Genomic DNA, 12,005 nt, shown 5'->3' with positions numbered 1-12,005 from the left:
ATACCAGAGGCGCAAAACACCAGCTACTGGTAGACAGAACAGTCAGCCGAGACTGCAAGACCAGACTAACCAACCTGTGCACTGCCTGGATTGATTACAAGAAGGCCTATGACTCAATGCCCCACAGCTGGATACTGGAATGCCTAGAATTGTACAAGATCAATGGGACCCTAAGAGCCTTCATCAGGAACTCAATGGGGATGTGGCGTACAACACTAGAGGCCAACTCCAAGCCCATAGCACGAGTCACCATCAAGTGCGGGATCTACCAGGGAGATGCTCTGTCCCCACTGCTGTTCTGCATAGGCCTGAACCCCCTCAGTGAGATCATTAACAAGACTGGCTACGGATACCGACTACGGAACGGAGCAGTTGTCAGCCACCTCCTGTACATGGATGACATCAAGCTGTATGCCAAGAGTGAACGAGACATCGATTCACTGATCCACACTACCAGGCTATACAGCAATGACATTGGAATGTCGTTCGGGCTGGAGAAGTGTAGTCGGATGGTAACAAAGAGAGGGAAGGTAGTCAGAACTGAGGGGATTGAACTACCAGAAGGCAACATTGCAGACATAGAGGACAGTTACAAGTACCTGGGGATCCCGCAGGCGAATGGGAACCATGAAGAGGCCGCTAGGAAAGCTGCAACCACCAAGTACCTGCAGAGGGTCAGGCAAGTCCTGAGGAGTCAGTTGAACGGTAAGAACAAGATCCGGGCCATCAACACGTACGCCCTGCCCGTGATCAGGTACCCTGCTGGGGTAATAGGCTGGCCAAAGGAGGAGATAGAAGCCACTGACATAAAGACAAGAAAGCTCCTTACCATGCATGGAGGGTTTCACCCCAAGTCCAGCACCCTGAGGCTGTACGCTAAGCGGAAGGAAGGGGGTCGGGGACTGGTGAGTGTCAGCACCACAGTCCAGGATGAGACAACGAACATCCAAGAATACATCACGAAGATGGCCCCAACTGACAGCGTGCTCAGTGAATACCTCAGGCAGCAGAAACCCAAGAAAGAGGAGGGAGACGAGGAACCATCATGGAAGGACAGGCCCCTGCACGGTATGTACCACCGGCAGATAGAGGAGGTGGCTGATATCCAGAAATCCTACCAGTGGCTGGACAAAGCTGGACTGAAAGATAGCACAGAGGTACTAATCATGGCAGCACAAGAACAAGCTCTGAGTACAAGATCCATAGAGGCTGGGGTCTATCACACCAGGCAAGACCCCAGGTGCAGGCTGTGTAAAGATGAGAAAATCCAGCACATAACAGCAGGGTGCAAGATGCTAGCAGGCAAGGCATACATGGAACGCCATAACCAAGTGGCCGGCATAGTGTACAGGAACATCTGTGCCGAGTATAACCTGGAAGTCCCGAGGTCAAAATGGGAAATGCCCCCAAGGGTGGTGGAGAATGACCGAGCTAAGATCCTGTGGGACTTCCAGATACAGACGGACAAAATGGTGGTGGCTAACCAACCGGACATAGTGGTAGTAGACAAACAGAAGAAGACGGCCGTAGTGATCGATGTAGCGGTTCCGAATGACAGCAATATCAGGAAGAAGGAACACGAGAAGCTGGAGAAATACCAAGGGCTCAGAGAAGAGCTCGAGAGGATGTGGAGGGTGAAGGTATCGGTGGTCCCCGTGGTAATCGGAGCACTAGGTGCGGTGACTCCCAAGCTAGGCGAGTGGCTCCAGCAGATCCCGGGAATAACATCGGAGATCTCTGTCCAGAAGAGCGCAGTCCTGGGAACAGCTAAGATACTGCGCAGGACCCTCAAGCTCCCAGGCCTCTGGTAGAGGACCCGAGCTTGAAGGATAAACCGCCCGCAGGGGCGTGCTGGGTGTTTTTATTTTTTTTTTATATGTATATACACATGTGTATATATATATATATATGTATATACACATGTGTATATATATATATATATGTATATACACATGTGTATATATATATATATATGTATATACACATGTGTGTATATATATATATATATATATGTATATACACATGTGTATATATATATATATATATATGTATATACACATGTGTATATATATATATATATATGTATATACACATGTGTATATATATATATATGTATATACACATGTGTATATATATATATATGTATATACACATGTATATATATATATATATACACATGTGTGTATATACACATGTGTGTATATTTATACATGTGTATATATATATACACATGTGTATACTCAATACTTTGTAACATAACCTTTGTTGGCAATAACAGAGGTCAAACGTTTACTATAGGTCTTTACCAGGTTTGCACACACACTAGCTGGTATTTTGGCCCATTCCTCCATGCAGATCTTCTCAAGAGCAGTGATGTTTTGGGGCTGTCGCCGAGCAACACGGACTTTCAACTCCCGCCACAGATTTTCTATGGGGTTGAGGTCTGGAGACTGGCTAGGCCACTCCAGGACTTTCAAATGCTTCTTACGGAGCCACTCCTTTGTTGCCCGGGCGGTGTGTTTTGGATCATTGTCATGTTGGAAGACCCAGCCTCGTTTCATCTTCAAAGTTCTCACTGATGGAAGGAGGTTTTGGCTCAAAATCTCACGATACTTGGCCCCATTCATTCTGTCCTTAACACGGATCAGTCGTCCTGTCCCCTTGGCAGAAAAACAGCCCCATAGCATGATGTTTCCACCCCCATGCTTCACAGTAGGTATGGTGTTCTTGGGATGCAACTCAGTATTCTTCTTCCTCCAAACACGACGAGTTGAGTTTATACCAAAAAGTTCTACTTTGGTTTCATCTGACCACATGACATTCTCCCAATCCTCTGCTGTATCATCCATGTGCTCTCTGGCAAACTTCAGACGGGCCTGGACATGCACTGGCTTCAGCAGCGGAACACGTCTGGCACTGCGGGATTTGATTCCCTGCCGTTGTAGTGTGTTACTGATGGTGACCTTTGTTACTTTGGTCCCAGCTCTCTGCAGGTCATTCACCAGGTCCCCCCGTGTGGTTCTGGGATCTTTGCTCACCGTTCTCATGATCATTTTGACCCCACGGGATGAGATCTTGCGTGGAGCCCCAGATCGAGGGAGATTATCAGTGGTCTTGTATGTCTTCCATTTTCTGATGATTGCTCCCACAGTTGATTTTTTCACACCAAGCTGCTTGCCTATTGTAGATTCACTCTTCCCAGTCTGGTGCAGGTCTACAATTCTTTTCCTGGTGTCCTTCGAAAGCTCTTTGGTCTTGGCCATGGCGGAGTTTGGAGTCTGATTGGTTGAGGCTGTGGACAGGTGTCTTTTATACAGATGATGAGGTCAAACAGGTGCCATTCATACAGGTAACGAGTGGGGGACAGAAAAGCTTCTTACAGAAGACCTTACAGAAGACGTTACAGAAGATGTTACAGGTCTGTGAGAGCCAAGGATTTTCCTTGTTTGAGGTGACCAAATACTTATTTTCCACCCTGATTTACGAATAAATTCTTTACAAATCATACCATGTGAATTCATGGATTTTTTTTTCACATTCTGTCTCTCACAGTTGAAGTGTACCTCTGGTGCAAATTACTGACCTCTGTCATCATTTTAAGTGGGGGAACTTGCACAATCGGTGGCTGACTAAATACTTTTTTGCCCCACTGTATATATACGTATATATACGTGTATATATATATATATATATATATATATATATATATATATATATATATATCAAGTCAAGTTTATTTATAAAGCACATTTAAAAACAACCAAGGCTGACCAAAGTGCTGTACAATAAAATACAAATATAAAATACAATAAAACACAAGTACATAAAACACCTCACTGATAAAAACAATAAGTTAAAACAGTAAGTTAAACCTTGCTAAAAGCCAATGAGAAGAGGTGAGTTTTAAGAGCAGTTTTAAAAGTTCCTAGGCTTGTGGAGAATCTGATGTGAGGAGGTAAACTGTTCCACAGTCTGGGTGCAGCCACAGCAAAAGCCCTCTCTCCCCTAGTCTTTAATCTGTGCCTGGGAACATCTAAAAGCATCAGGTCTGCTGACCTCAAAGATCTCCTGGGGCGGTAAATGCTGAGAAGCTCTGCCAGGTAAGGAGGTGCAGTACCGTTAAGAGCCTTAAAAACCAGCAGTAGAATTTTAAAATCAATCCTAAAAGCAACTGGGAGCCAGTGGAGAGAGCAGAGGACCGGAGTGATGTGGTCTCTCTTTTTGGAACCGGTCAGCATGCGAGCAGCAGCGTTCTGCACCAGTTGGAGGCGATGCAGACAGGAACGATCTAAACCAGCATAAAGGGAGTTACAGTAGTCCAGCCGTGATGTAATAAAAGCATGGACCACCCTTTCTAGATCGTTCCTGCACAGGTAGGACTTGACTTTAGCTAAAATCCGTAGATGATAAAAAGATCCCTTGACTACGGAGCTGATTTGTTTATCAAATTTAAAAGCACTGCTAAAAGTAACACCGAGGCTCTTAATGGAGGAAGTACATTTGGAAGTTAGGGGTCCCATAAAATCAAAGGAAAGGTTGGGGTCTTTAGGAAGCCCAAACACAATGACTTCAGTTTTACTTTCATTTAGATGTAGGAAGTTAAGAGCCATCCAAGTCTTAATGTCAGACAGACAGGAGAATAACGGCTGCAAAGAGTCCTTACAGTCTAACCTCAGAGGGAGGTAGATCTGAATGTCATCAGCAAAGGTGTGGAAGGACACATTATGTTTGCGCAGCACATCGCCCAGAGGGAGCAGATACAGAGTAAACAACAGGGGGCCTAGAATGGACCCCTGAGATACACCACAAGTTAAAGGAGCTCTGGGAGATGACAGTTCACCGAGGTGAACAGAAAAACTCCTGTTATCCAGGTAGGACTGGAAAAACTTTAAGACAGTACCTTTCAAACCGACACAGTGTTCTAGGCGGGATAACAGTATGTTGTGATCAACAGTATCAAAGGCTGCTGTCAGGTCTAAGGTTACTAGGACAGCAGCACAACCAGAGTCTACAGTTAAAAGCAAATCGTTAAAAACTCTCAGTAAGGCGGTTTCAGTGCTGTGACGAGCTCTAAAACCAGACTGAAACTTCTCATAGAGACTGTTGTTGTCTAAAAATGACTGGAGCTGCCTGAGGACAACTCGCTCCAGTACTTTGGACAGAAAGGGCAGATTGGAGATGGGCCTATAGTTAGAGAGTATAGATGGGTCCAGGTTAGGCTTTTTAAGGAGAGGTTGAACAACGGCATGCTTAAAAAGTGTTGGGAAACAACCAGAGCTGAGACAGGCATTGATCAGGACCAGAAGGACAGGTCCAACTGAGTCCAGGACCTGCTTCAGAAGACGAGAGGGGATAGCGTCAGTGGAACAGTTGGTAGACTTGACCATGCAGACTGTTTCATGCAGCTGAGAAAGAGAGATTAGCTCAAACTGGTTAAAGGCAGATTGGCACGAGGGAGAAACACAGGGATTGAAAGGTGGAGGTGGAATGACAGACTGAAGGGAGGAAATCTTATTAACAAAAAAATATAAAAAGTCATTGCAGAGGGTGGCAGAAGGTGTGAGGCGAGTGGACGTATGAGGATCAACAATGGAGTTTAGAACACGAAACAGAGTCTGAGGTTTATGGACATTACTGCTGACCAGGTTAGATATGTAGGAGGACTTAGCCTCTTTAGCAGCTTTCTGATAAGTTAAAAGAGAGTCTCTCAGGATATTGAAGGAGATTTGCAGCTTGTCCTTTTTCCACTTTCTCTCAGCACACCTGCAGGAGCGCCTGAGAGCACGAACAGAGTCTGTAATCCAGGGTTCAGTGTGAGCTTTGGGACGGAGTGATTTTAGGGGAGCAATGGAGTCCAGAATAGAAGTGCATGTTGAGTTAAAAAGAGCAATTAAATCTTCTGCACACAGGGAGTCAATCCAGTCCACCGTGGAGAGCTCAGAGTTGTTGAAAGCAGCAGAGAAGTGGGATGGTACATGGGTATTGATGATCCGGTGGCGGCGTGAAGGAGCTTTAACTGCAGCAACAGAACATTGTGCAGTAGCAGAAAACAGAACAGGAAGGTGATCAGAGATACACGCACTCTCACAGATTTCAGAGACGTGGATACTCAGGCCGTGAGACATGACGAGGTCCAGTGTGTGACCTTTCTCATGTGTGGAGCCAGACACACACTGAGTCAGGTTAAAAGAGTCCAGCAGTGATACAAAGTCTCTAACCAGAGGTTTAGATGGACAACACACATGGATATTCAGATCGCCAACAATAAGAAAATGATCAAAATCTACTGAAAGTCCTGATAAGAATTCCCCAAACTCACTGATAAAACCCTTGTTGAATTTGGGAGGACGGTACACTACTGCACACAGTAATGGAGTAGATGAGTTCAGTTTAAAAAGCTGCAGTTCAAAGCTGGAAAAGGAGAAAGATGAAATCTGATGACAGTCATAAACTGATTTAAAAACACAGGCAAGGCCTCCACCTTTACCAGAAGACCTGGGAGAGTTGAAAAAACAACAGCCTGGAGGAAGAAGCTCAGAGAAAGCCACAGTCTCACCAGCATGTAGCCAGGTCTCACTCAGGAACATAAAATCCAGTTCATGAGAAGAGAAGAAATCCTTGAGCAGAAACGTCTTATTGGAGAGGGATCGAATGTTGATCAAAGCCATAGATAAGGTGAGATCAGTAGCTGTCATCGGGGTTGATGTGCGGCTGAGTGGGCGGAGGTTTGAAATAACGGTACCAAGTCTGCGGATCCGTGGCTGGAGAGGAGCCGATGACCCAGCACCCGGAACAGGAGCAAACAGCGACGTACTTGAAGAGTCACGCAGGAGAGGAGCAGACATCAGGCGCGGGCCGGAGGTGGAAGAGAGTCGCTCACCTGAGGAGAACGCCACCGCCGGCATGGCGAGGAGCGAACCAGATGACTGAAGGAAGCGCGGGCCGAGAAGCGGGCCCGCCGGTGAGACAGGAGCAGCACCAGGCGGAGTTGGAGAGACAGTGCGCACCCAGGGTCCTCTGGGTTGGAGTGAGCCTCTCACAGTGGCAGAGTAGCAGAAACCCATTTGTACAAGGAGAGGATCAGCCAGGCAAGAAAGTGACAGGAATGCCTTTGTACGAGCCAGGAGACCACTTCGCTTCCCTCGTCTTCTCCAGCGTCTTCTCCAGCGTTTTCTCCAGCGTTTTCTCCGGTGTAGCTTGGGAGGGAGGAACCAGGTGCGACGTAGGTAAGGCGGAATGCCATGGAGCGGTGGAGGCGCACTGCTTGTTTGCCCATCAAAAACAAAGGACAAAGGTGCTGTCACTGCTGAGTCCCGGATGATAAAAAGAGTTTTTCGGTCATAAGTCCGGAGCGAGTTAATTTCCACAGTTAAGGCAATGAACAGCAAACAGAAAACCAGAAAACAGGTGGAGTGACAGCAAGCCGAACATACTGGCGCCATCTTGTCACGTGATTATATATATATCTATGTGTGTATGTATGTGTGTATATATACATATATATATACACTCTGGGCACTGACTCCCTTTTGGAGCCTTGTGGCACCCAGAGGAACTGTATTTTTTAACATTTCCAAGTTTCAGCTCCACAGGTTGCCTCGTGGTTTTAACTGCACCCAGTTGTGTTAAAGTGACCCGGACTGTTCCTTTGTCCTGCTAATTTTTTATTTTTATGATTCTCAAAGAACGTTCAAACTGAGCCTTCAAACAAAATTAAAACCTGCTGCTTGCTCAAAGTAATTGGATTCTAGCAGATTAGTGTTTTAAGTCCTGTGGAAACAGCAGAGGTTTTATTATTCCTGCTTCTGACTTCTATTTATGCCTTTTTGTAAAAGAAAAAACAACAACAACAAAAACAAGTTCTAACTAGCTGCTGTAATCAATGTGCAACTGACAGTGTCTAAAGATAACATAAGGATAAGAACATCTTCCCTGATCCTCATGAGTAAAGTTAATCACTATTAAAACAAGTTGGCAGCCATGATGCAACACCTGGAAATCAGCTCCAACTCTTAGAGCGCTTTTCCATTTGGAGCTACTCAGGTTGGCTTGAGTCGACTCAGTCTTTACGACTTCATCATTAGCTGGTAGTACCTGGTACCAGATACTTTTTTAGTACCTACTACATGTCACTGATTGGCTGATCAGTGACATGCAGTCTTTTGACAGTGGCATAAACTAAATTTTTGATATTATTACTGTTATTATCTTAAAAACTGAAAACTCAGATGCAGAGCCTGAACTCTTCATCTGAAAGAACTCAGTTAATCTGGTTCATCCAGACAAACAAAAGATTTGTGCTTCATTTACTATTTTTATTTCATTTTGGTGAATATCACAAAAAGAGATGAAAAAACAAAACAAGGAAAGTCATGAAATCAACAGCAAAAGTTTGACAATTTTGCTCATAGAAAGACACCGCTCTGTTTATTTATTTTAAAATTCACATTTTTTTTAAATCATTTTTTTAGATTTATTTTAGTGTTTCTGGTTTAATCAATGGAGTAGAAATATTTTTCCTTCTTCTTTTGCAGGAATGACTCTGTGGGATCGTGATGGCCTGATGAAAGATGTTGGAGAAAGACCACAGGCCTCTAATGATTTTGAAATTGTTGCATCTGAATCAATTTCAGACAAATCTTCAGCTCTAAATGTTGATGCTTCACTGAAAGCAAGTTTCCTGGGTGGACTGGTTCAGGTTGATGGATCTGCCAAATATCTAAATGATAGTAAATCTTCCAGAAATCAGGCCAGAGTAACACTGAAGTACAAGGCAACCACAAAGATCCAGGAGTTGTCCATGAATCATCTTGGAAGAGGAAATGTGAAGCATCCATATGTTTTTGATCAAGGCTTAGCAACACATGTAGTCACAGCTATTCTTTATGGAGCACAAGCTTTCTTTGTCTTTGACCGTGAAGTTTCTGAACAGGAAAATCATCAAGATGTTCAGGGCAACTTGAAGGTGATCATCAAGAAAATTCCCTTACTTTCTGTAGAGGGTGAAGGTTCCCTGAAGATGGAAGAGAAGGACAAAGAAAGTCTTGATAAATTCTCCTGTAAATTTTATGGAGACTTCTGTCTTCCAAAACCACCAACAACCTTTCAAGATGCAGTAGAAGTCTACCAGAGCCTGCCAGGATTACTGGGAGACAAAGCTGTACCAGTGAAGGTCTGGCTGCTGCCAATGACAGCTTTAGATTCTTCTGCTGCTAAACTTGTCCGTCAGATCAGTATAGGATTAGTTCAAGAAGCACAGAGAGTCCTGGAGGACTTCAGTGAGCTGGAAATGAGGTCCAATGATGTACTGAGAACCAGCACTGCACAGCAGTTCCCACAGATTGATAAAAAAATTACAAGTTTTAAAGAAATGTGCTCTGAGTTCAAGCTGGAATTCCAACAGACTTTGGCCAAGAAGCTTCCATCAATCCGAGGAGGAGGAGAAGAGGAAGCTGAGCTTGCAGAGATCCTGAAGAAGAGACATTCTTCACCTTTCAGCAGCAAAAACCTGAACGACTGGATGGACTGTAAAGAGAGAGCAATCAGAATCTTAAAATCTGTCACCAAAAACATGAAAAACACCAAAATCATCCCATCTGAAAATGATCTGTTCGAGGAAGATCATGTTGTGTGTTTTGTTTTCACCTCTCTGGGAAAGGATGAACCGTACCTCTCAGCTTTATCACAATACTTAAAAGGAAAATCCAACCCAGACCTTCAAGATCCTCACACTCATGATGTAGAGAAGGAACAATGGTACGCCTCAAAAGAAGTAACAGCTGAAATGAGGAGAAAAGCAAAACTCTTCAGTGATTTTGCAGAGGCCAACAAGGAGAACAAGAACATTAAGTTCCTGACAGTGGGGTTAACTAATGAGACACAGGAAGGTTCCAGCATCCACCTTTATGAAGGTGGATTTGCTGTCAGTGAGAACTTTGAGCCTCCTTCAAAGCCTGAAACTGTGACAGCAGCTGACATAAACCACAACAGTGTGACACTGAAGATTTCTCCACCCAGATTTGGAGCAGAGAACATCACCTACTCTGTTGAGTACTGTGTCAGTGGAGAGGATGGATGGCAGCAGAAGACAGAAGTTGAAGAAGTCACAGTGAGAGATCTGAAGCCAAACACAGAGTATGTGTTCAGATGCAGAGCAGTGACCTCAGCAGGTGTCGGGCCAGCTAATGTAATCAGTGATGCCATTAAAACTTTACCCTGCAGCCCTCCTGGAAAACCTCAAGCTCAGCCATATTCAACTGAGATATCAGTGAGCTGGGAGAAACCTGCTGAGCTCGGAGAGGATGTGCAGATATTGAGCTACATGGTGGAGTATTCAAAAACAGGTGATAATGAGGAAGCTCTGAAGTGGAACCAAACAAAGTCAGCAGGTGAAAAGGTGATCCTTTCAGGTCTTCAGTCAGATACAGAATATGCAGTCAGGGTCAGATGTGATTGTGGGTCAGCTGGAAGAAGCAAAGAAAGCATCACTGTTAAAGTCTGCACAACAACATTTAAACACCTCGCAGAACTTCTCAGGATTAAAAGTGAAAAGATCAAATCTGATTCTCCCTCAGTTTACAAACTGCTTCTGACAGAAGAACACATGAACATAGATGGATGCAGGAAGTTTAACTTTGGAGAACAAAGCACGAGGCAGAATCGTACAATAATGCTTCTTGGAGCGACTGGATCAGGAAAGTCCACTCTGATCGATGGGATGATCAACTACATTGTTGGTGTCGAATGGGAGGACAGTTTCAGGTTTAAATTCATTAATGAGGATCAGTCAACATCACAAGCTCACAGTCAGACCTCTGACGTCACTGTTTACAAAATCAACCATCAGGATGGATTTGAAATCCCGTTCTCTCTGACCATTATTGACTCTCCAGGCTTTGGAGATACAAGAGGCATAGAAAGAGACAGAGAGATCACAGAGCAGCTACGTAATCTCTTCTCTGCTCAGCACGGTGTCACTGACATTGATGCTGTGTGTTTTGTAGCTCAGGCTGCTTTAGCACGACTCACAGCAACACAGAAATGTGTGTTTGATTCAGTTTTTTTCTTTGGCAAAGATGTGGCAGAAAACATCAGGGTTCTGGTGACATTTGCAGACCGTCAGCGACCTCCAGTTCTAGAGGCGATCAATGCTGCAGGAGTCCCATGTCCTAAAACAAAAGACGGACTGCCGGTTCACTTCAAGTTCAATAACTCAGCACTGTTTATAAACAACAAATCAGCTGAAGGAGACAGAATGAGTGATGATGATGATGATGAAGGAGACTTTGATCAAATGTTTTGGAAGATGGGGACAAAAAACATGATGAGTTTTTTTGCTGCACTGAGTGTCATAGAAACCAAAAGCTTGACACTGACAAAGGAAGTCCTCAGAGAAAGAAAGCAGCTCAAGATTTCAGTTGAGAATCTGCAGGAGCAGGTGAAACTTGGGTTAGCCAAGCTTGAGGAGATAAAAGAGAAGAGTGAGGAATTTAACAAATGTGTAGCAAGGGGGGTGCTATTACTGGAAATGGAGAAGATGATTGCTGAACAACTGAAGGCTCAGTATGACTATTTGCAGGCTGAGGCGATGAAACTGATGGAGAGATCTGCCAAGTGTCTGAACAGACTTAAAGAGACATCACTGGAGCCAAACCCTCTGTCCACTCCAGAGTACATCGACATGCTTATGGAAGAAGAGAAAACTGAGGGCAAACCAGGCTGGACGAGACGAGTTGAGTCTCTGATGGAGATGAAAAAAAAGCAGAGCTCATGACTAAAATAGAGAAAGGAGAGAAACTCCTTCTCTGAACATTCATGTGATCACAAAGAAAAGGTCGAGACCAGTTTGAACTGAGATGATAAAGATTTGAACTCAGTCGATAAAGACAAACGACACATGTAAAAAAAAAACCCTCTTATTTACTGTTTGCTTCCTGATAAGATCTCATTTTAAAATTGATTCATCTTTAACATAGAAGTGTGATTATATTTTATTGGACATTAAA

The 12,005-nt window shown here is 44.2% G+C and overlaps 1 protein-coding gene across 1 annotated transcript in view; it reads left to right on the top strand.

The window, feature by feature from the left end:
* LOC148097243 (uncharacterized) overlaps positions 1-12,005 on the top strand; it is a 43,974-nt gene that overhangs the window by 1,827 nt on the left and 30,142 nt on the right. Inside the window, exon 2 of the mRNA XM_087832204.1 lies at positions 8,535-11,437. Coding sequence (XP_087688330.1) covers positions 8,535-11,437 — 2,903 coding nt within the window. The remainder of the gene's footprint in view (positions 1-8,534; positions 11,438-12,005) is intronic.

The sequence above is a fragment of the Neolamprologus brichardi genome, chromosome 18 (genome assembly GCF_056152115.1).
Source record: "Neolamprologus brichardi isolate AB-2024 chromosome 18, ASM5615211v1, whole genome shotgun sequence".
In the NCBI taxonomy this organism is placed as follows: domain Eukaryota; kingdom Metazoa; phylum Chordata; class Actinopteri; order Cichliformes; family Cichlidae; genus Neolamprologus; species Neolamprologus brichardi.
Note: the sequence above shows the minus strand (reverse complement) of the source record. Positions and strands in the feature narration are given on the sequence as shown.